The following is a 21,274-nucleotide window of genomic DNA, read 5'->3' as shown; positions in this document are numbered from 1 at the left end:
ACTGACACTCCGGAGCCTGGCAAGGAGATGGTTGCAGGAGAGCGAGGGGCTGGGAGCCGTGTCAGGAAGAGGAATGGCAGGGGTGCGGACAGTCAGAGGGGTCACGAGAGCTGCTCCCAAGTATTTATAGACTCCTGAGGACAGATCGATTTATTCCACGTGGTCAAAAGGGTAGAAGCCTGTCCAATAGATGAGAGTCTAGGGAGGAAGATTTCAGCTCAGCGGAAACAAAAACTTTAAAGTCAAGCCGTCCCCAGAGAAACTGGGGATCCCTCTCCCACCAGTGGCACAGCCTAAACCGCAGCAACCCAGGTGGGCACTGTGGGCTCCGTCACTGCGGGGAGGAGGGCGTTGAGCTGAACGGCCAGCCATTGGCCCCCCACATTCTGAGACACTATAGCCTCGACTCTATCTGAGTAGAGTCTTGCAAAAAGAGGGAAGAGGCACCCCCTGCTCTAAGTGGCATGGGTGGGTGCCTAGAACCCTGACTTGGTCCGTGTGAAGTCTGTGCTGCGGCCAAAGCTGAGTTGGGGGCGGTTCAAACCTGGCCACTGAGCCTCCCTGCAGGGGTTTGAACCCCAGTCCTGGCCCTTTCTAGCTAGCAGACCTGGTTCAAATCTCACAGTTTCTCTCTGCCCAGCGTCTCCTGCTGTAGAATGGGGAAACAGCGTCAGTCTCACTGGGTTGTTGTGAGGATGGGTGAACGCGTATGGAAAGGCTGACAGCAGCGGAACACACCAAAAGCTAGGCGAGTGTTAGTTAGTGACGGTTCCTCCCAATCCAAAGTAGCCAGTGGGAGGGGGGCCCCCAGCACAAGCCGAACTCCCAGGCAGCGTGGACGGAGTCTCCCCTGCAGAGGAAGCCCAGGCTCCCAGGGCTCTTTCGCTGCCAGAGACGGCCAGGAGCAGGTGCTGGTGGGGCACAGGATTCGAGGGGTAGAATGCCCCAGGCTGTGACTCCCTCTCCTTAGTCCTTAGGGGGACATGTCATGAGTCGGCATTGCTATTCGGACCTGAATCCAATTCTGGCTGTGGGCAACGCTACCCTCAATCTGATATCAAAAGGTAAGCTACACTCTGAGCACTCAGTACACTCTGAGCAGCACCTGAAGGTGGGGTTTGTTTGGGGGGGGGGGGTTGTCTTTTTCTAAGGATTCTCTTTAAGTCAGAGCCCATGCCTCTGGCTCTCAATGCACCGTGGGAAGCTCAGGCTCCTAGAGAAAGGCACACTGATGCAAAGGGGTGGCTAGTGCCTCCTTCCGGCACTACTCCACATTCACATAGCCCCCACCCCGGACCACAGCTCAGTCAGCCCACCAGTCAGCCAGGGGTGGGGTACCAGGCTGAGGCAAAGGCTCCCTCCTTTTCACATTCCCATGGACCTCTGCCCCAGTTGCCGTGTGAGTCTGGTGAGGACACAGGGCAGACACCTCGCCCTCTGGGGGTGGGAGGAAGGCAATGATTAATTTTACATAATGGCTGAGAGGGATGTTCCCTTGGCGCTGCTCCACGTTAAACTACCCTGGTCTCCCTGGAGGTGCTCAGCCCCCACGCTGCCTCCAGCTGCTCCAAGGATGCTGACACTCCCCTTAACGGGCACTAATTGTGAGCCAGGCTGTGCTGGACACTTTACACACCGCGTGTCTAATCTATCCAGCCACCTGGCTGAGGTCGCCTGCAGAGGCGTGTGGGGTGGGAACCCCAGCCTGTCCGATTTCCAAACAGGTGTGCTTGCCTCTTGTCCATCAGGCTGCTTCCCCATCTGTTCTCCCTTCTTTCACACACAGCCCATCACACACCCACTGCTGCTGTCCATCCCGCTCAGCACGTCCATTATTCCCCCCTGCATGGGCTGACACGGGCCCAGGCACTGGGGTGCATAGCCCGACTGTGTGAACTTTGGGGGTGTATGACCAGGAATTCTATCCCAGGCACTGCAGACCTCCTGAGGGGTTTGTTGGCCAACACCATCCCATCCCTGATTGGTGGGAACCCAGTGTTGGGAGAGACTTGGTAGCAGAAGAAAAGCTTTCCTGTCTCCATTCAGCTCTGCATGGGGCCCTCCCAGGAGGGAGGAGAGGAAAGGCCTCAACCCAGATGGCCCATCAGCCATGGTGCTGAGCCCAGCAGGCCTGTGGTCCAGGACGGCCCCAGCTGGCCCCCAAAGACCAGAAGAGAAGAAGCGCAGACGCTGGGGCATCAGGATAGGAAGGACGCCTCCTGCACTCTCAGTAGGAGTAGTAAGGGTAATGAAAACGTCCTTCTGCCGGGCTGTCAGTTGTCAGCCCCCAGCTTAAGGTCTCCGTTCTCCCAGCTCCGCCACAGCACCTGCACCCTGAGCTCAGCCCAGCTCCAGTGAGGCCAGGACATGAGCTGGCTGACCAGCAGCAGAGAGGGCCAGCCAAGGTCAGCTGGGGGGCCTGTGGTCTCCCCACTGCACCTCCTGTGGAGCCACACACTGCGCTCTAAAGCCGGAGGGGACTGCGAGGAACACTCCGTGATAACAATGGGGCTGAAAGGTTTTGTGCATTCGTCCCTTTCCTTTAAAATTATCTGGCTTAGGAGCCAAAAGGAGCAGTAAAAACAAAAAGCAAACCCAATGGTTTGAACACTATTACTAGTGGAAACAAACCGTGTCTCAGGATAAGTTATGTCCTGGCCTTGATCACAGAATCGAAGGAGTGAGGTTTAAACAGCCTCTGCTGAAAGATGAAAACCCACACAGGCCCGGCAGACCCTGGAGGCGGGTGGGAGGAGACCCGGTTCACACAGCGCGTGTGCTGGTGAGAGTAAATGTCAGGCAGCGGCCGCCACCCCTCCCTGTGGCGGAGGCAGCGGAGGCCTGACTCCCGCACACTCAGACCTCTGCACCACTCGCTGCTGAGGAAGGTGCCCTTTTCTCCTTTGCTGCTGACATTTAAAAGTGCAGAATAAATCTCACATTCCTTGTTGCCACGGTGAAAGAAATGTCACTTATCCTCAACAGAAGGCACGCGGCAGATTCCTCTAAACGAACATTTTCTTGCTGGGTTGCCAAGGGCAGACCTGAAGCCCGAGGAAATTTTGCAATCTGTGTATATCCCTCACTCTCGAAAGGTAAGAGTCCCCTGGTCACTCCTGAGAGTTGTTTTTCCCTTTTCATCACTGAGCCCAGTCACCTTACAACCTTGAAAACAGGTAGGAGGAAAATAACTCTGCCAGGAGAGTGATAACTTCCTGTTCACTGCTGCTGGCGCAGCCCCAGGGGCCCCCCCGCACCCGAGCGAGCAGCCCCAGGGTGTGGATTTAGGGTGTTGTCTCAGCTGTGGGGTGGGGCCTGATGGGGGCCTGCGGTCAGGTCAGCCGTGGGTCCTGCTTCCTTGTGTTCGCCGAACGACTCCGGAGGTGGAAATTACAGCTCTCAGGCCGTGGAATGAGCTTCTCAGCCTGACTTACAAGGAAATGGTGGCTGGGCCGGGCCTCCCCACGCTAGCACAGGGTCCCTGGGGCTGATGTGGCCACCCCTCGCCCCCACCGGTGAAGGAGGCCCTCTGTCCTCACTCGCTGTTCCCTGTGCCTCTCTCCAAAACTGTACCTGAATCCAAGAGGACAGTCTTCCCGGAGAGAGGCAACACAGACACACGCACACACACGCACACACAGATCCAACGCCAGGAATCGGCTGGGTTGTGCAGGAAATCTTGTATTAAGTCATGCTCTCCGCCACATGGGGTCTTCACTTATTTTCCCTGTGGAGTGAAACCTTTGAACTGTGCTACCTGTCAAACTGTGTAAAAGCCCCTGGGCAGAAAGACAGGCAGACTCAAACACAGCACCCACGGTGGCCACACAGGTGGAAACACGCCCGAGACACAGGCCATCCCCATTCACCCCAGGCCGGCACGCCAGTAGTCACAGTGCCAGGAGGTCAGTGGGGCAGCCAGCACCCTTCTGACTCTTGGTCCTGGTCCAGAACTCCTTAGCGCTCTGTGGGAAAGTTCATTTCAACGCCCTCGTGAGCTGTGCAAAATGGAAAGTCGTGGTTTCTGCAAACCAAGGTAGGCGGGGGGCTCTCTTGTGCACTTGGGCAAATCGTGTGGAAAAGCACTCCTCCAGCCTCACAGGGATGAAGGGGTCTGAAGACCACGGGGAAGGGCACCTGGAAACCAGAGTGCGGGGGCCTCCTGACCTCACAGGAAAGGGGTGCAGAGGTCCCTGTTCCTTGAGGGCATCAGGCCCTGCGGGGGGGCTTTTGCCAGGACATTGTTTCTGGTCTGAACAAGAAGGCAGCCAAGTGGCTCTCAGATCATCCTGCCAAGTGCCCTTTGTGTCCCTTTAGATTGGGTCTAAGTGCTTACTTAGTGGCACCAAGAAGCAGAAACGTGCTCTTAGTGTTGACATTTCAGATAACTCCACATGGTTTCTGTCCCCACAGTGGGAATTTGTGTCAGCCTTCCGGCAGGCTCAGTGCCAGCAGAACGCCTTGGCCGATGTGAATGCTGGCATGCGAGTCCTCTTTAAGGAAGGCACAGACACCGTCGAGGACCTGAGCATCACCTATGGCGGCGTCGGGGCGGCCACCGTCGGTGCTCACAGAACCTGCCAGCAGCTGCAAGGGAGGTAGGCAGTGAACCCTGCACCCCGAGGGTAAATCGATGCCAAAAAAAAAAAAAGAGAGAAGAAAAAAGAAAGTGGAAACCTGGCTCAGGCAAGTGTCGGCAGAGCCCTGAGAAGATGGAAACTCCTGCGTGCAGAAACACTGCTTGTCCTTTCCACAGTTTTCCTACATGAATCAAACATTACTTGACTTGGATTAATGAGGTGGCACTCTTTGGGTGCGGAACACAACAACAATGACGAGGACTGCCTCCGGCCCCAGTACCCTCGTGACATCCGTATCCCCACAAGTGCACGCCAGGCGGAGTCCAGGCGGCCCCTGCCCCTCCCTCCACTCCGGTGCAGCCTCTTTCTCCCTCTGGAAGAGCTGCCTCCAAGTCTGAATTTTGTCCAGTTCATAATGGAAGTGGCCCTCAGTGGTCTGTGTATTTAATGCCAGGTTCCAGCGTGTTTTGGCTCTTGAACACGCTTGGTTCATGTTCAAGGAACAGGTTTCCTCTGCGCCCTGCCATGACCCTCAGTCCACCTCTTGCTTCTGTTTTTCTGAAGGGCTTGGTTAGGTGATTTCTAAGCTCTCTTCCAACTCATTAACAAAAGACTCTGGGGTCTCTAGATGATCACCATCCAGTCACTAGAACCTGTCACATGATCAGAACAGCCCTTTAACTGGTCCCTCCCTGCCTCCAACCCTCCCAGGTGCTGGAATGAGCAGATGCTAGAGGAGGCTTGCAGGCTGCTTCTGGACGAGGTCTCCCTCCCAGGCTCAGCTCCAGGGGGCAGGGTGGAGTTCAAGAGGACTCTGGTGGTCAGCTTCTTCTTCAAGTTCTACCTAGAAGTTCTGCAGAAACTGAAGAAGCTGGTAAGGCTGTCCTCTGTGCCTCTAAGTGCTCGGGCTTGTATGTGCACCGTGCAGCCACAAGCTCCCAGCTTTTCCACTATGTTTGCAAACTGTCGTGTGGGCAGCCTGCACCAATGCCTGCCACCTGTTCTGGGTCGGTTCCCAGCCGTCCCTCCTTCCGGATTCCTAAGGCTCAAGATACCAGACTGTCTGCCGTCCACAGGTGTTTACCGCGTGCCCTGGGCAGTGAAACTTTATCGGTGCCCCTGCTTTGGCATGCAATTATTTTTCTTTCAAAATCACTTGGCGAAAGTATAGGCACATATAATAAAGTACACCTATTTAAATTCAGTGAGTTTTGGCAAATGTGTAAACCCATGTGGCCACTGCCTCAGAGAAGACATAGAGCATTTCCATGACCCCCCAATTACCCTTTTGCCCCCTTACGGCCAACCCTCCCACCCCTGCCCCTAGGCAACCAAGTTTCAATTTCCATATGGAATGTAAAATAAAACTCTATTTTTCAAAAATATGAAAACATATTTGCATGCTAATATTTAAGTAGCTTCTTTCTAGATTTTCTGATTATAAATTTCTGGAGGAATTAAGCAAAAGATTCCCTTTTCCTCTCTCTCTCTCTCTGTCCCCCCTCTGCCCCTCTCTCTCTCCTTCCCTCCCTCCCTCCATCCCTCCCTGCCCCCTCCCCCAATTATGATGACAATTTTCACCCCACTTTGTACCCCCACCCCAACCTCACCCCAACAGTCCAGCATTCCTGAAGTGTCTGATTTTCGTCTAGTCAGACGAAGACCCTCACCAACCACATTGCACAGGATAATCCCTGCTGCCCTGTGATCTCTGAGTTAGAACATTGATGGGTTTCCAGGACACACAGGGGGGCTTTCCAGTAGTACCGCTCTCCGTAGCAGCTGAGCAGCTAAGAGAAACAGTTAGTATACGGGCTCTTTTGTGTACAGTGAACTCCAGCTCATTCTGGAATGGCTTATTTAGCCCCCAATTTTCTTACTTCTCCCATCTGCCAGCAGCTCCCCACCAGGCCTCCCTCTCTCCTCCAGGTGACTGAGGATCAGATTCAAACCAGTCAGTCCAGTCCCTCAGGGTGCCGAGAGGGAGGGCAAGACACTTGCATACCAAGTAGCATGCCTGGGAGGTGAGGGGGGGATTTGGGTTATTCAGGCGACACTGACTGTGCAGGTTCATGGAAATTTTAGCCAAGAAATTTTCTCCTAAATCAAAGCTTCACTTAATCACAAACTAATCAGCTTATCTGTATTGTTTTGAATCTTCACTCAGGACTACCTTGGTTCTCCTGAAGTTTCAGAGCTATTCCTAAGTGCTCTGGAAGATTTCCCGGTCACAGTACCCCAGGGAGTCCAAACGTACCAGGTCAGTGAGTTTGAATTAACAGAAATTTATCCACTAAGAGATGAACTGCAACTGTGTGAACAAGCCAGCAGTGCAGAGTTGCGATTTTCAGTTCTGACTTTGTAGCTTTTGCTAGCCCGTGGACCCTTTGTTTAGGCCAATTCAGGGAGGTACTGGATCTGAGACCAGGCCTGAGCTACTGCTACGTGCACGCAAGGCTGAACCAACCTGGAGCAGTTTGAACATCTAAGGACTGACAGCCTCTTCAGACTGTCAAGCTGATATCCTTCAGGCATTTGTTTGGGAGAGCAGCAAGGCTCAGCCTCCACCCCTATGCAAATGTTTCATCTCGTCAGCAAAACAAGAGCCCTGCATGTAACTGAAACCACCCAGCCTTGAAGGACAACTTAGAAAGTATCTATTATTCTCTACCAGAGCACCACTCCTCCCCCACCCCATCTCCGCACACCACACACCACACACACGGATCTTCCTGGAGAAGAGTTCCAGGGTAAACATTTTCCCCGTTGCTTTATACCCCCAGCGATGTTTTTATGACCCTTATAGGGGCAGCCAAGGCAGCTTAGTCGGGATCCGCTGGGCTCCATTGCCATTTGCCTCCCCCTCCCCCACCAGGGGTCCTGCTCAAGCCAATAAGCCGGCTTTTGGCATAGACTTTGGTCCCTTGCCCTCAGGAATTACATCACTTTAGCCTCCACCACCATGGTCACTTCATACATGAACAGGTCGATTCCTGGAAAGGTCAGAAAGCAGGGCAAGGAGACCCTCTAAATTCCAGGACGAAGGGGCGGAGGGGCACAGCTTAGAAAAAGTAGATACCGAAAGGAGAAACTGTGGTGCCCCCTCACCTATTTCACAATTTTGCCGAAAAGCTGGCCTTGTGTGGGGTATTGCTACATAACTGAAATGACCATTTCCCAGTGTAGTTACATCATTAAATTGTCACGCTCTTTATCCGACCCACGCCCGAGTTTGTTGCCCAAGGGTAGCCGTGTTTTCTCAATCCCGAATCGGGGGTGTTGGTCATTGTCCAGGCCGCTTCTGAAGCTTCAGCTTTCCCAGGGCAACTCTTGTCTTCCTTTGCAGAGGGTGGCTCCCTGCCAGCCCCTCCAGGACCCGGTGGGACGCCCCATCATGCACCTCTCAGGCCTTAAACACGCCACAGGGGAAGCCATGTTCTGCGGTGACATCCCCAGGCTGGACAGAGAACTTGCCATGGCTTTGGTGACCAGTGCCAGAGCCCGTGCAAAAATCATGTAAGTAAATGAAAAGCTTTCAAAAAGCCTTTTGAAAGCACACCTGGAGGAACGTGCCCATTCTTCTGCATGTGCTCAACCTGAAGGACCTAAAGTGGAAAGAGTAAAGAAAAGGTCACCAGCCCCGGGAGGAGGAAGAGACAGTGTCTGGAAATGGCTACTGTGGAAAAGAGAACAAAAACTATAGTTATGGGTCTCTTGCTTCCATTCCAACCTCAGATCACCTCACCTCCCTACTGCAACCTCAGGCAGGGCTCAAAGGAATAACTCTTAACTAGAGCTGATATTCAGCTGCTGATAAAATACTGAAATACATCATTACCGAATGGTAAAAGGCCACACCCTAAGCTTCCTCAGGACGCCCCTTTGCAACAAGCACACCGGACCCTTCGGCAGCTCCTCTCCCGGCAGCTGAAGTGCTGCCCCCTGGACCCTGCTCCATGGCAAGTCAGCTCTGCCCAGAGCCTAAGCTGGACCAGCTGTTACACGTTTTGATTGTTAGCCAGGCTCTATCCCTCCTCGAGGTCTGGGCCCTCAAAGCTTGCCGATGTCTACCTCTTAAATATTTCTCTTTTTCCAGATCAATTGATTTTTCCAAGGCCCTTGAACTACCCGGGGTAGTTGATGTGATAACAGCTAAAGACATTCCAGGCACCAATGGTGCTGAAGACAGCAAAATCTTGGCTGTAGATGAGGTACGGAATATGCCTTTCCAGGTGACCCGTGTAGACAATCACCAAGGTACCACCTCCAGCTGGCTTCTCATGGCCTCCCAGCCCTCCCTGCCACCGGGAAGGAGGGGTGGGTAGAAGTGCCAGTTCTTCTAGCTTCTTTCTACCCCTAATGTCTTCACTCAGACGGACCTACTCTTCTGGAGTCGGGAAGTAACATAACAAAAAGAAAAGTTATTACAGAAAAACAGCAAGTCTTAGTTTCCCACTGTGTGCTCTTGAGTCAATTTACCCTCATCTGAAAAATGCAGGAGCGCATCTGTATCGGGACAGAATAGAAAGATCTAGAAACAAGAACACAAAAAACACAGCCGCTCCCTGTCATTCACACTGCACTCCCTCCCTTTCTGGACCAACCAATTCCTTCACCTGCCACTACCTCGCACGCTCCGTGTTAACAGAGCTGCTCCTGCCATGTCTGACCTTTGACCAAGGCTACAGTCACTCACTGAGCACCTGTTTCTGGGCCAGACTACCACAGCGCAGGTTCCAGCTCCACCCCTCACTAGCTGTGTGTCCTCGGGTGTCATCACCTGTGAAACGGGAATAATCACAGCATCCACCTCGTGGTGCTGATTTTAATGAGTTAACACATGTGAAGAGTTTGCAGCGGTGTGTGGAGCGGGAAGGTTCTCGGTGCTGGCTGTCGTGGCCACTTCTCCGTGAGTCCACACAGACGGTTTCTCCCCTAGCCCAGGAATGAATCCCCGTTCTTTTAGCTGAACTCCAGGCAGCTGTTTAGGAACTGTATTATCTGCTCGGGCCGACATGGCAAAACACCACAGACTGAGTGGCTTAAAAAAGAGAGATTTATTTTCTCGCAGTTCTGGAGGCCAAAAGTCCAAGATCAAGGTGGTGGCAGGTCTGTTTCTCCGGAGGCCCTTCTGCCTGGCTTGCAGATACCCATCCCTCCCTGGGTCCTCACAGGGCCTTTCCTCTGTGTCCGAGCCTCCCTGGTGTCTCTTCCTCTTCTTATGAGGACATCTGTCATATTGGATGAGAACTTCACCCTCATGACCCCCTTTAACCTTTATGACCTCTTTAAAGGCTTTGTCTCCAATGCAGTCACATTGAGGGGTTAGGGCTTCAACACATGAATGGGGGCATGAGAGCCAGGTTCTACAAAAAATACTTCCCCTAGCTTTAATCTCTGAAATGACACCATGCACGCAATAGAGTGAACCTAACTAGATAGGACAGAGCAGGCTCAGGTCATAGCCGATCTCACACCCACTCCGGGGTTTACATTCACTGAGTAAAATGGCCAGTGGAAACATCTGTATTATTGAAATTATTTTTTAATTTAAGAAATATTTTAATGTTTTAGCCAAGCACATGCAGCTGAATGTGACTTCAATGTGGTTATTATTACTCAACAATAACAACTAAGACACCAACCACTGGTACAGTTGACCTAAGCCTACTCCTGCCCAGAATTTTCTCCCTGCTTCACGGGTGTCTTTTCCACAGGTGCTGTGCGTGGGCCACATCATCTGTGCTGTGGTCGCAGAGACAGACGTGCAGGCGAAGCGTGCAATTGAAAAGGTAAAGATCACCTATGAGGATCTGGAGCCCATAATCTTCACCATAGAGGTAAGCTGGCTGGTCTCTCCCATAAGGTTGTAGAATTAAAAGTACTTTTGTACATACCTTAAGGCAAGACTAATTCAGGTCTCTAATTTTTTCTCGTCACTGGCTTGCTCTGAAAAGATCAGCTCTCTCTCTGAAAGATACTACTTGTATGAATTGAAATTAGCCTTGGCTCCAAGAAACAGGAAAAACTACTAATACAAACTTCCTTTTCTGTTACATTCAAAAAGCCTAAAACAATCACTCCAGATTATATGGTATTCTATGTGTTGGTGATCTGGGCTCCTTCTATCTAGTTACCCCTCATGCATGGTTTCCATTCATACTTTGGCCCATAATGGCTGCTGAAGCTCTGGCCATTACATCCACATTCCAGGTAGCAGAGACAATGAGGTGATGATGAAGGGCATATACCTGTCTTTAAGGACAATCCCAGAAGTTGCGCATATCTTCCTGTACATCTCATTGGTTAAAACCTAGTCATATCTCATGCCTAACAGAAAGGAGAGCTGGGAAATATAGATTTTATTACAAGTAGCCAGGTATCTACCAAAAATCAGGGATTCTATTACTTGAGGAAGATGATGAGACTGGACATTGGGAACAATCATGTTTTTAGGGTGGAGCCCAACAGCAGTGGGATTCTTACAATGGAATTCCACAGAAATCTCCACTCTCATTTCTGAGGATGGATGAGGGAATGCAAAAAATATTTAAGTTAGAATTGAAAAATCCAATGTGGATTGGGGTTTGCAAGTTCCAACTCTAAGTTCAGAGTAATTGAGTTAAGAGAAGCTTCCTTATTTGTGTAGCTGTGATCGAAAATAAGTGTTTTTCAAAGGCCCCAGTGAACCATTTGAACATTTTTAAATGTGTCTGAAAGGTACAACTTGTTTGGTATTCAAACTGTTTCATGATCTTTCTAAACCAAATCACCTCTTATCCAAATTCCCATCTTGCCAATTCTGTAAGAAGCCCAGGCCATTTTTCTAGGCTCACTCCCTTTCCTAGGATACTAACATGAGTTTTTAAATTTTCAATTCTAACCCCATCTCCTCGAGGGGAAAATGGTGCACCCAGAGGACATACCCACCAAATATCCTCGGACTCAGGAGGGTTAGAGATCCAGCATTCCCTCAGAATAGGACTGCCCAGAGTCAGCAAAAAAATTATTTTATAAACAAAAGTAGGCAACAAAATACTCATATATACCAATACTTATTCACCCATCCATTCATTCATTTATGTGATTATGTGTGTATGTGAGGTAGTGTAGGGTAGTGGTTAAAAGCACAGGTTCTAGAAGCAAACTGCCGGGTTTGAATTCTGGTTGCACCAATGACTAACTGTATGACCTTAGGCAAGTTACTTGGCTTGCCTGTGCCGTGGCTTCTTCATCTGTAAAATGGGGTTGATGATAATAATGCCTACCTCATCAGGTTGTCCTAGGACCAAATGAGTTTATACATGTAGAATAGTGCCTGGCACATAATTAGTGCTTACTAAATATAGCATATACTATTTATAAGATTATATTATGTTATGACACATTACAGTATGGCGATAAACATACTTCCACATGTACTGACGTGACTTACTGAGATCTTGGTACAGCAGAAAATGAAAAAGTCAACCATATTTTTCATTTTCTGCAGCTTTGACCCATCAAGTGTTCAACACTAGGCAAGATGATTCTGAAAACTAAATCTGGCTCCATCACTTGTTTGCACCGTCACTTGGAAAAAATTATTATAACTTCTCTATGCCTAATTTCATCATCTGGAAAATGGAGATCATGATAGAATTTACATTAGAATGTCTGTTAAATACACTGTATATTGTACAGTGCTTGACACAAAGCTCTGGACCATCACAGTGCCTCCAGATCTCAGTTCTGAATATTTTCCTAACCCTTGTTGGTTTCCTCTACAATCTAGAAGACATTCCCTTTGACATACCACCTCTGTGGCGAGCCCACTACTCTAGTACTTCCTTGTTTGTGTGGCTCCATTGATGTGTCCCAATACATGGCAATCTGGGGAGTTGGCTGGCTTTTGATTGCCAGCCCTGGCTGGTGTGGCTCAGTGGACTGAGCACCAGCCTGTGAACTGAAAGGGCACATGCCTCGATTGGGGGCCAGGTCCCAGGGTGGGGGTGTGTGCAAGGCAACCCATTGATATTTCTCTCGCACATCAATGTTTCTTTCCCTTTCTTTTTGCCTCCCTTCCCCTCTCTCTAAAAATAAATAAATAAAATCTTATTTAAAAACTGCCAGTGGGCCCTGGCTGGTATGGCTCAGTGGATTGAGTGCCAGCCTGCAAATCAGAGGGTTGCCAGTTCAATTCCCAGTCAGGGCACATGCCTGGGTTGTGGACCAGGTCCCCAGTGAGGGGTGCATGAGAGGCAGCCACACATTGATGTTTCTCTCCCTCTCTTTCTCCCTCCCTTCCCCTCTGTCTAAGTAAATAAATAAGTAAATAAAACCTTTTTTTTAACTGCTGGTGGAAGAAAAGAATACAAAGAATTAGGCTTTTGTGTTTTGTTCCCATCCCTTAGGATGCCATAAAACACAACTCATTCTTATGCCCTGAAAAAAAACTTGAACAAGGAAATATTGAGGAGGCATTTGGAAAAGTTGACCAAATTATTGAAGGTAAGAGACTCAGGGTGTTTGGTAGGATCTTTGCAGGATTCTGTTCTGAAGCAGACATTGGAAACATGTGATTTCCTCTCACAATGACCATCTTCTAAAGTCTTGGCACTTGACCAAATTTCTCTTAGCTCTCTTCTTTCCAAAGTGTGTGTGTGTGCGTGTGTGTGTGTGTGTGTGTGTGTGTGTAGCTTTTGAGGGTGGGAGGTAGGGAGCAACCGAATAAATAGAAGAAAGACTCCTAAGACATTGATGAGTCAAGGGCAGAGTGAGGAACAGAACCAGGCACTTTCACCTTGTTACCCACCCTGTGGTCTCTGGCACAGGTGCCCTCAGGTGCCACAGGATGAATGCTGACCCATCAGTTCCTCAGTCAGGACAAATCCATGCTGGCCCATTTATGTCTTGCTTGCTTTTGAATTCCCCAACATGGCAGTTTCCAACCAGCATACACCTTCAGGAATTTCCCTGTGCCTGCCCTTCACAGGAGAGGTCCACATTGGAGGACAGGAGCATTTTTACATGGAAACACAAAGAGTGCTTGTTATTCCAAAGAGAGGGGACCAAGAACTGGATATTCATGTGTCAACGCAGGATCCAGCCCACGTGCAGGTGAGGCCCAGGACTGCCCTGACCTCTGTAACTTTCCAGTTCTCTCATGGCCTTCAATCCCCACAGCCTCATAGTTGGTGGACATTTGACTTAGAAGACAAGCAGTGGACATCAGTGGAAAGCTTAAGACCCCAGAGCTCTTTTATTTTTTCTGGTCTTGTGAAGTAGTAAATAATAGGACAGCCAGAGTCACGTTAGATTGAAAGAGTGCATTCATTTGCAATATGCTTAAATGGACTCTGATCAGACGACAGCATGAAGCTATAGCTGTACTTGGTTTTCTCTAAAATAATTATTACAGCTAACCTTTAGAGTAAAGCCCTCACTTTATAGTACATTTTCATGTCCCCAGTCACAAGAGCATTAGTTTTAGCTGCGAGCACTTCTTTGGTAGGTTGTCATGAGTTTGCTATTGTTCACCTTGTTGGGACAATAGGTCTAGGGGTTTTTCTAGGATTTCAGCTTCTGGCAGGAATGCAGGACTCAGTTTCCCTTCCGGAAAATGCCATTTTTTTCCTGCTGGAAAGGCTGTTTTGTGACAATGACCTATGTTTATGAACTCAGTGGGGCTCCACAAGACACATTCAGACTGTGTCGATCTTTTTTTTGTACTAGCAGTAGATGTGGATGAGTTTTGCTGTGATGTTGTGTTTCAGCAAACCAAAGTCTTCATTACCATTTCATGCTTGTAAAAATTTTCCCCATATCTAACTTTTATAGAAAACCGTATCTTCTACGTTAAACATCCCAATCAACAAGATCACCTGCCATGTGAAACAAGTGGGTGGAGGTTTTGGCGGGAAAATAGGAAGACCAGCTATCCTCGGGGCTATCGCAGCTGTGGGTGCTATTAAGTAAGTGCACGGGGGGGCTGCAGAAGGGTGTAAAATGTCAGAGCCGAGGGTGTATCAGTGGCCCGAGAGTCACTTGGGCTGCTGTCATAACCACCTGTCGTTGGGCGACTTGGCCTCCTGTCTCTTTTTTTTTAAGATTTTATTTATTTATTTTTAGAGAGAGGGGAAAGAAGGAAGAAAGAGAAGGAGAGAAACATCAATGTGCGGTTGCCTCTCACACACCCCAACTGGGGACCCGGCCCACAACCCAGGCATGTGCCCTGGCTGGGAATGAACCAGTCGCTCTCTGTTCTGGAGGCCGGCACTCAATCCACTGAGCCATACCAGCCAGGGCTCTTTTTCTTTTTAATTGTAAATATAATACCCACCCTCCTAGAGTTATCAGAAAAGTCTTTTGTAGATAGAACTTGTACATACTAACTTCCTATAAAAAGGAAAAGTGGTGTCATTCGTTGAACACCTGCAGGGCTGGGCCTGCCCTGTCTCTGAGAGTGGAGTGCCTAGGGGGACAATGGTCCCCTGCTTTTCCTTCCTACTCTCAGCTGTAGACCCAGTGGGGTGAGGAAAGAAAGGCTCCCACCACTTGCCTCCCTGCACCTGGGAAGAGCTGGCTTTTCAGTGTGTGCTCAGTGAACTATGACATGTCCAAAGAGCTCCCGGGCTGACCTCAATGAAGGCTTGCTCCTTCACTGTGTATGCTGTGTGTGGTGCTGGCTTTTCTGTTCTTTGTTCATTTTCTTTTCTTTTTTCCTTCTTCCTTTTTTAAAATTTATTATATATATATATATTTATTTATTTATTTATTTATTTATTTATTTATTTTTAGAGAGGGAAGGGAGGGAGAGAGAAACATCAATGTGTGGTTGCTGGGGCCATGACCTGCAACCCAGGCATGTGCCCTGACTGGGAATCGAACCTGTGACACTTTGGTTCGAAGCCCAAGCTCAATCCACTGAGCTACACCAGCCAGGGCTAAAATTTATTATTTTTTTTTTTTGTACTTTGTCGGAATCCCAATCAGCCTGTGAACATCAAACATCCTGGTTCCTTTTGCAACTTCTGTGTAGTTCAGAGCAAGGTCCTAAGACACTCAGATAGGTGTCTCCTTCTGCAATGAGAGGCAAAGAAAGGCAGGATCTGAATCTCATCTTCAGTTGTTTTTATAATGAACCTCTCTCTATTCACACCCACCAGGGACCCAGCAAGGGATAATCAGTTCATTTTATTCCCACCAGGCTTGTGCCTTTAAGACTTCTCAAGCATGATTGCACATTAGAATCATCTCCAAAGTACTTAAATCCAACTGCTAGGATGCCCCATACTGACCCAGCCATCATTATATTTTAAAACTTCCTAGTGGTTCTACTGTTCAGCCAAGTGCAGAAAATAGCATCTTAGGCCACAAGCCTGCCTTAGCGCACACGTGCCTTGTGTTAAGCGATCTCCACAGCAGCATTCCCAAATGGCTGATGGTAACAGTCTTCTTGGCTCGTAGAAATTCCTGCCTCCCCATCCAGACCCACTTTACCAAAGTCACCAGGGAATGAACCCAGAAACTGAACATTTAACTGATGCTCCAGGTGGTCCTCACCATTAAAGAAGACCAGGAAACTTTACACTAGAATCATGGTTTTCAACATGTACCTGAGGACTCCTGCATCAAAATTGCTGAGGAAAATGCAGATTCTAGGGCCCCTCCCCAACCTATTCAATCAGAGTCCTAGTGCTTAGGCTCAGGAATCTGCATTTTCACCAGCACTCCAGAGGATTCTTCTGCACTCCAAAGTCTGGGCATCTCTGCCCCTGAGATACAGAAAGACTGTAGCTCCTAGCTACCCAGGGGCCCAACTCGGCCAACAGCATACCAGTCATGGGTGAGACGGAAGATCCAAATCCAGACATCCTAGGACATGGGTTGGCCTTTTTTGCAGTTGTGTTGTTAAGTTTGCATTTATCTGTTCACATTCTTTGTCCTTTGTTAGTGGTGGGGATATGCAGAAATGGCTGGATGTGGATGATCATCAAGTTTAAAGCCATAACAACAGGACTTAACTGACATGTGACATTAATCAATTTAGCTAGATCTGAATTATAGACCACAGAGGCAATAGTAATTTTGCCATACACTAATTCAGATCAATGCCTAACACAGTGTATGCATTCAATGAATATATATGGAATGGATGGATGGCTAAATGAGTGGTTGGATAACATGGGTGGGAGGGCAGATCAGGGATGCATGGGTTGAAAGGTAGATAGATGGATGGGTGAGTAGATGGTTTAATGAGGGGATGGATAAAGAGGTGAGTGGGTACTAGGTGAGCAGATGGGTGGGTGGGTGGGTGGGCAGGAAGGAGGATCTGACTAAGATTTGTTTTCATTAGAACCGGTCACCCCATTCGTCTTGTTCTTGACCGTGAAGAAGACATGTTAATAACTGGGGGAAGACACCCACTATTTGGAAAATATAAAGTGAGTATTGAAATCATTAAAATACCTTATTTTATTTCAATGGTTTTATTTTTTTCTATTATTTTGATTTTGCTGAATTCTAAAAAAAAATAATTTTAGCATCTAAAATATTCAATGAGGATGTTGTGTATTTGAATGCTCATAACAATTTTATGAGGAACTTTTAATAAATATAGTATAGAATTATGAAGCTAAATAATTAAAATACTTGCTAAAAAGCACTATTGAAAGAATAAGGATTTACTCTAGTGTTTCCTCAATGACAAGGAAGACACCTGAAAGAAGCTACAAACTTGATGTACCAAAACTTCACTTAACAAGTATTTCCACTAAGTGGTTATAAACATGTCACAAAAATTTTTGCAAATAGGAAAAAAGAATCCACTAACAAGTAAAATAATTTTAAATTATTTCAAAACACATTTATTGCATTTTATGCAACTGTAGCATAAACACTATTAAAAATACTATTCACATCTGGTTGGCAACAATACTACTTTTCAATTCTGTGGCTGAGTTTTTAGAATAGTTCTAAAAAACATTTCCCTATCAAACATGCTTTGTTTGGGAATTGCTTATAGCATACAGGTAACTAAACTTGTCACTGCCTTAGATTACTGAACTGTTATATTCACTGTACTACTAAAGCCAGGCTTTTCACACCACAGCACAATTTTATTTCTTCCATTGGCACTAGTGATTTTTATAATTAGAGAGGAATAAACCATAGCTGGTAATGAAACTTTGTATTCACCTTCAAGTGCACAGGAATTAGTACAGATATTATTATCTTCTGAGGCACATTCTGGGATGGGGGCAGTTGGCAGAGTATAGTGGTTGCTGAGTTCTTTGGTTTGGGCCTACATTATAAATCAGGATATATTTATATTACAGTTATGAGACTGTTTTAGCACTAGTCCTTATTAAGAAGATTGCAGACTGAAAATTTTTGGTAATTATAGTAATATAAAATATAATTTAAAAGAAGGAAATAATCAGATTTTCTTTGAAATCCAAACTTTTTATACTCTGGTTTCTCTTCAGATCGTATAAATCTTTCGCCTTTTTTAAAATCCAAATTTTATTTTATTTTCAAAGAAATATAATCTTACTTCCAATATAATAATGTGTATGTGTGTATACATGTATGTATATGTCCTCATTCAAACTTAGCTAACAATGTTTTGCTTGTTTTTTGGGAACTATTTGTAAATTAGTATAATAGATATTGATGTGTGATAAGTTCTTCCAAAATTCTTTAAAAGTTCATATGAAACAGCTTAAGAATTCTCTCTGCTATCTTTGCTTAGTGTGCTTTCTTCATGAAAAGTTAAACCTCAGCCTAGACTGCGTCAAATTACCATGAATTCTGAATTTGTGGATTTTTCCACATGTTCTAACTGCTCTGGTTTATCTTCTGACATTTTTCTCGGAGTAGATGGCAATCACCATATAGTTGTATGGTTTCATCAGTCGTATTTATCCCTGTTTTGGGAGAGTCAAAGGGGCCAGAGCCAGTCCTCCTCTGGTAGAACTACAGCAGGGAGTGGGGATTTTTCTTTTCAACCTGGGCTGTACAGACAAACTGGTCTAGGTGGTGGGAGGCGGGTGGCAACTTCTGAAAAAAATGCAAGATGCCTTCTGTGAGTCTCAAGAACAGAAGCACTAATCCACATTGGTTCCGTCCACCCCCAATTACAAAGCGCCTCGCAGCTCGGTACAATGGGAGCCGCCACTCCATGGTTCGTTTCCAACCTCGGCTTCCAAAGTTTCCTGAAATAGGAGGCACTGTGCTTCATTCTGATGCATGCTGGAATTCCAGAGACTGTTCCATAACGGGGAAAACCGCAGTCTAAATTAGAAGGAATACCAGTAAAAATGAAGGAGAATCTTCCAAAAATAAGGAAGAAGGTAGCAATTATATGTCTGGAGATAAGCAAGGACTTTAGAATTTCACGCTGACTGTGTAGCCAGAAAATTACACGTTGAAAGGAAAGGGCTCGCAGAATTCAGGTCAGAGGAGGCCTTTGTCAGCCAGGCACTAAAAAGCAAAGGAATAACCAGGTATGGGACACCACCAAGCACACAGGAGCAGTGTCTGTCTTCAGTCCTGCCCAATAGTGGAACGGGGATGTGGTTCCAACTTGGCATGTAAATTTCAAACATAAAAATGTCCATCATTCAATGACAGGTGGGATTCATGAAGGACGGGCGAATCGAAGCTCTGGACATTGAGTGCTTCATTAACGGAGGGTGCACACCGGAAGACTCAGAGGCGGTACGTGCATCAGAAACCAGTGTCCTTGGTGGTCAGTAGAATGCAGAATTTCTACATGAGTCTTTACTGAGCATATTTCCTCAAGTACTCACCGAGGTCCACAGTAGCTCGACTCTGTGTACCTGACTTTTACAGAAAAGAAAAACTGTTGTCCAATATATGTGAATATTTTCTATTCCTGTAGGTAGCAGAATTTCTTTTACTAAAGCTGGAAAATGCATATAAAATCCAAAACCTCAGGTTCCGGGGCCGTGCGTGCATGACCAATTTAGCATCAAATACGTCCTTTCGCGGATTTGGCTTCCCACAAGGAATCCTAGTAATAGAATCTTGCATCACAGCTGTGGCAGCCAAATGTGGTCTTCTGCCAGAAAAGGTAAGGTTGTAATTAAGGTCACAACCAAGATTGCTGAAGAATCAGATGGTGTGTGAAACCAGCTACCCAGGGAAATACCATAGAACAGCGATTTTCAACCGGTGTGCCGCTAGTTTTTAAAACATGTGTTACCTAACTATTTAGTCAGGCGCACTGACTTCTTTTCCCTTAGATTGTCGAAGAAAAAATAATAACATCCTGCACCCTGAATGCATTCCAAAGTAAAAAGTATGTGCAAATGACCTAAAGATCTAATGCCTCCTGATTCATGCAGAGCACATAAGATTGGATAAAATGAGCCACCGCAGAGTGTATTTGCCTTGTAAGAGAATTGCCCAGGGCACAGGGGAATCATATCTGGCCCAAAAGAAAATGTGCAAAATTTCTTGCTTTTTCTTTTCTGGTGATCAAACAACTAAAGCCACTAACAGACAGCTGACTTTGCTGGAGGTGGGCTAGAACAGCCGCAGTCCCAGGGTCTGCAGCCATTGCCTACTGTTACCAAGCACCAGAACAGGGACTGTGGAGGGCCAGCTAAGGCATCTGCTCGGGGTGGGGAGAGAGACGCCCTGGTTGGGCCCTGCTGTGTAAGGAAGCCTGAAGAAAACAAAACAAAAAAACAACTTGAGGAGGGACGGAAGCCTCTGTATTTAGTTCAACAATAAATGAAAAAGACTGGAAAAAAATGATAACAGCCAATACAATAACTATCTAATGTAAATGATTCAAAATTATACCTATTTTTTTGACAGATCAGCAGAAAGTCTAATATATTTTTTGGTGTGCCGCAGAATTTTAGTAATTAGTTCATGTGTGCCATGAGATGAAAAAGGTTGCAAATTTGCTGCCCTAGAAGAACCACTCAATTTAGCCCTGGATCAGAATTCAAGATATATTCAGGGCTACCTAAAAGAACTCACCTTCCTCTCCTTATCTTCCATCCTTCTTGTGCAAAGATTTCTTTTTCCTTCTTTTAAAAATCTGTACAAGGATAATTACTCTTTTTAAAATGCAAACCCCATTGAAGTCATTAAAATAAAAAGTGAACATCTCCTTTTATCCCCTCATCCCTATTGGTTAAGGGTAACCATTGTTAACAGTTCCCTATTTATTGTTCTAGTCATTTCTCTATGGGTACCACCCATCTGTATTCATACACACGTAAACATTACCGTATGTCTGTATGTGTACATATACAGTTATTTACCAAAATGGGACCATGATAAACACATTATTCTGCACTTCACTTTTTCTGCTTGACCGTAGGCCAAGGCCATCTTCCTGTGGCAATAGAATGATCTACTTCCTTCTTTCTCATGACTGAGTAGCTCTATGTAATATGCATGTAGCATAATTTATTTAGCCATTCCACTACTGGTACACATTCAGCTTGTTCCCCATCTTTGGCTATTAAAATAATGTTGCCCTCTTTGTATAGTGTAAATTTACAGAAGTGAAATTGCTAATGTCCTTGAAAACTTTTGAGAGATACTGACAAAAGAATGCCCTCCAAAAATATTATTTTTACCATATGCTAGCAGATGCACAGAATATACAATATGCTAGGCAAGAGAGGGGCAGCCACTGGCAGTTGAGGTCATTGTTGATAACACTT

The 21,274-nt window shown here is 46.8% G+C and overlaps 1 protein-coding gene across 1 annotated transcript in view; it reads left to right on the top strand.

Moving 5' to 3' along the window:
- Nucleotides 1–21,274, top strand: part of LOC114494690 (aldehyde oxidase 2) — a 73,498-nt gene that overhangs the window by 21,724 nt on the left and 30,500 nt on the right. Inside the window, exons 12-25 of the mRNA XM_036023114.1 lie at nt 971–1,064; nt 2,986–3,095; nt 4,414–4,598; nt 5,292–5,454; nt 6,748–6,840; nt 7,927–8,096; nt 8,677–8,791; nt 10,298–10,420; nt 12,974–13,070; nt 13,555–13,679; nt 14,400–14,533; nt 16,918–17,005; nt 19,197–19,283; nt 19,468–19,659. Coding sequence (XP_035879007.1) covers nt 971–1,064; nt 2,986–3,095; nt 4,414–4,598; nt 5,292–5,454; nt 6,748–6,840; nt 7,927–8,096; nt 8,677–8,791; nt 10,298–10,420; nt 12,974–13,070; nt 13,555–13,679; nt 14,400–14,533; nt 16,918–17,005; nt 19,197–19,283; nt 19,468–19,659 — 1,776 coding nt within the window. The remainder of the gene's footprint in view (nt 1–970; nt 1,065–2,985; nt 3,096–4,413; nt 4,599–5,291; nt 5,455–6,747; nt 6,841–7,926; nt 8,097–8,676; nt 8,792–10,297; nt 10,421–12,973; nt 13,071–13,554; nt 13,680–14,399; nt 14,534–16,917; nt 17,006–19,196; nt 19,284–19,467; nt 19,660–21,274) is intronic.

This window comes from Phyllostomus discolor, chromosome 4 (assembly GCF_004126475.2).
Source record: "Phyllostomus discolor isolate MPI-MPIP mPhyDis1 chromosome 4, mPhyDis1.pri.v3, whole genome shotgun sequence".
Taxonomy (NCBI): domain Eukaryota; kingdom Metazoa; phylum Chordata; class Mammalia; order Chiroptera; family Phyllostomidae; genus Phyllostomus; species Phyllostomus discolor.
The sequence above is the reverse complement of the archived record's forward strand: the minus strand, read 5'-3'. Positions and strand labels throughout refer to the sequence as shown.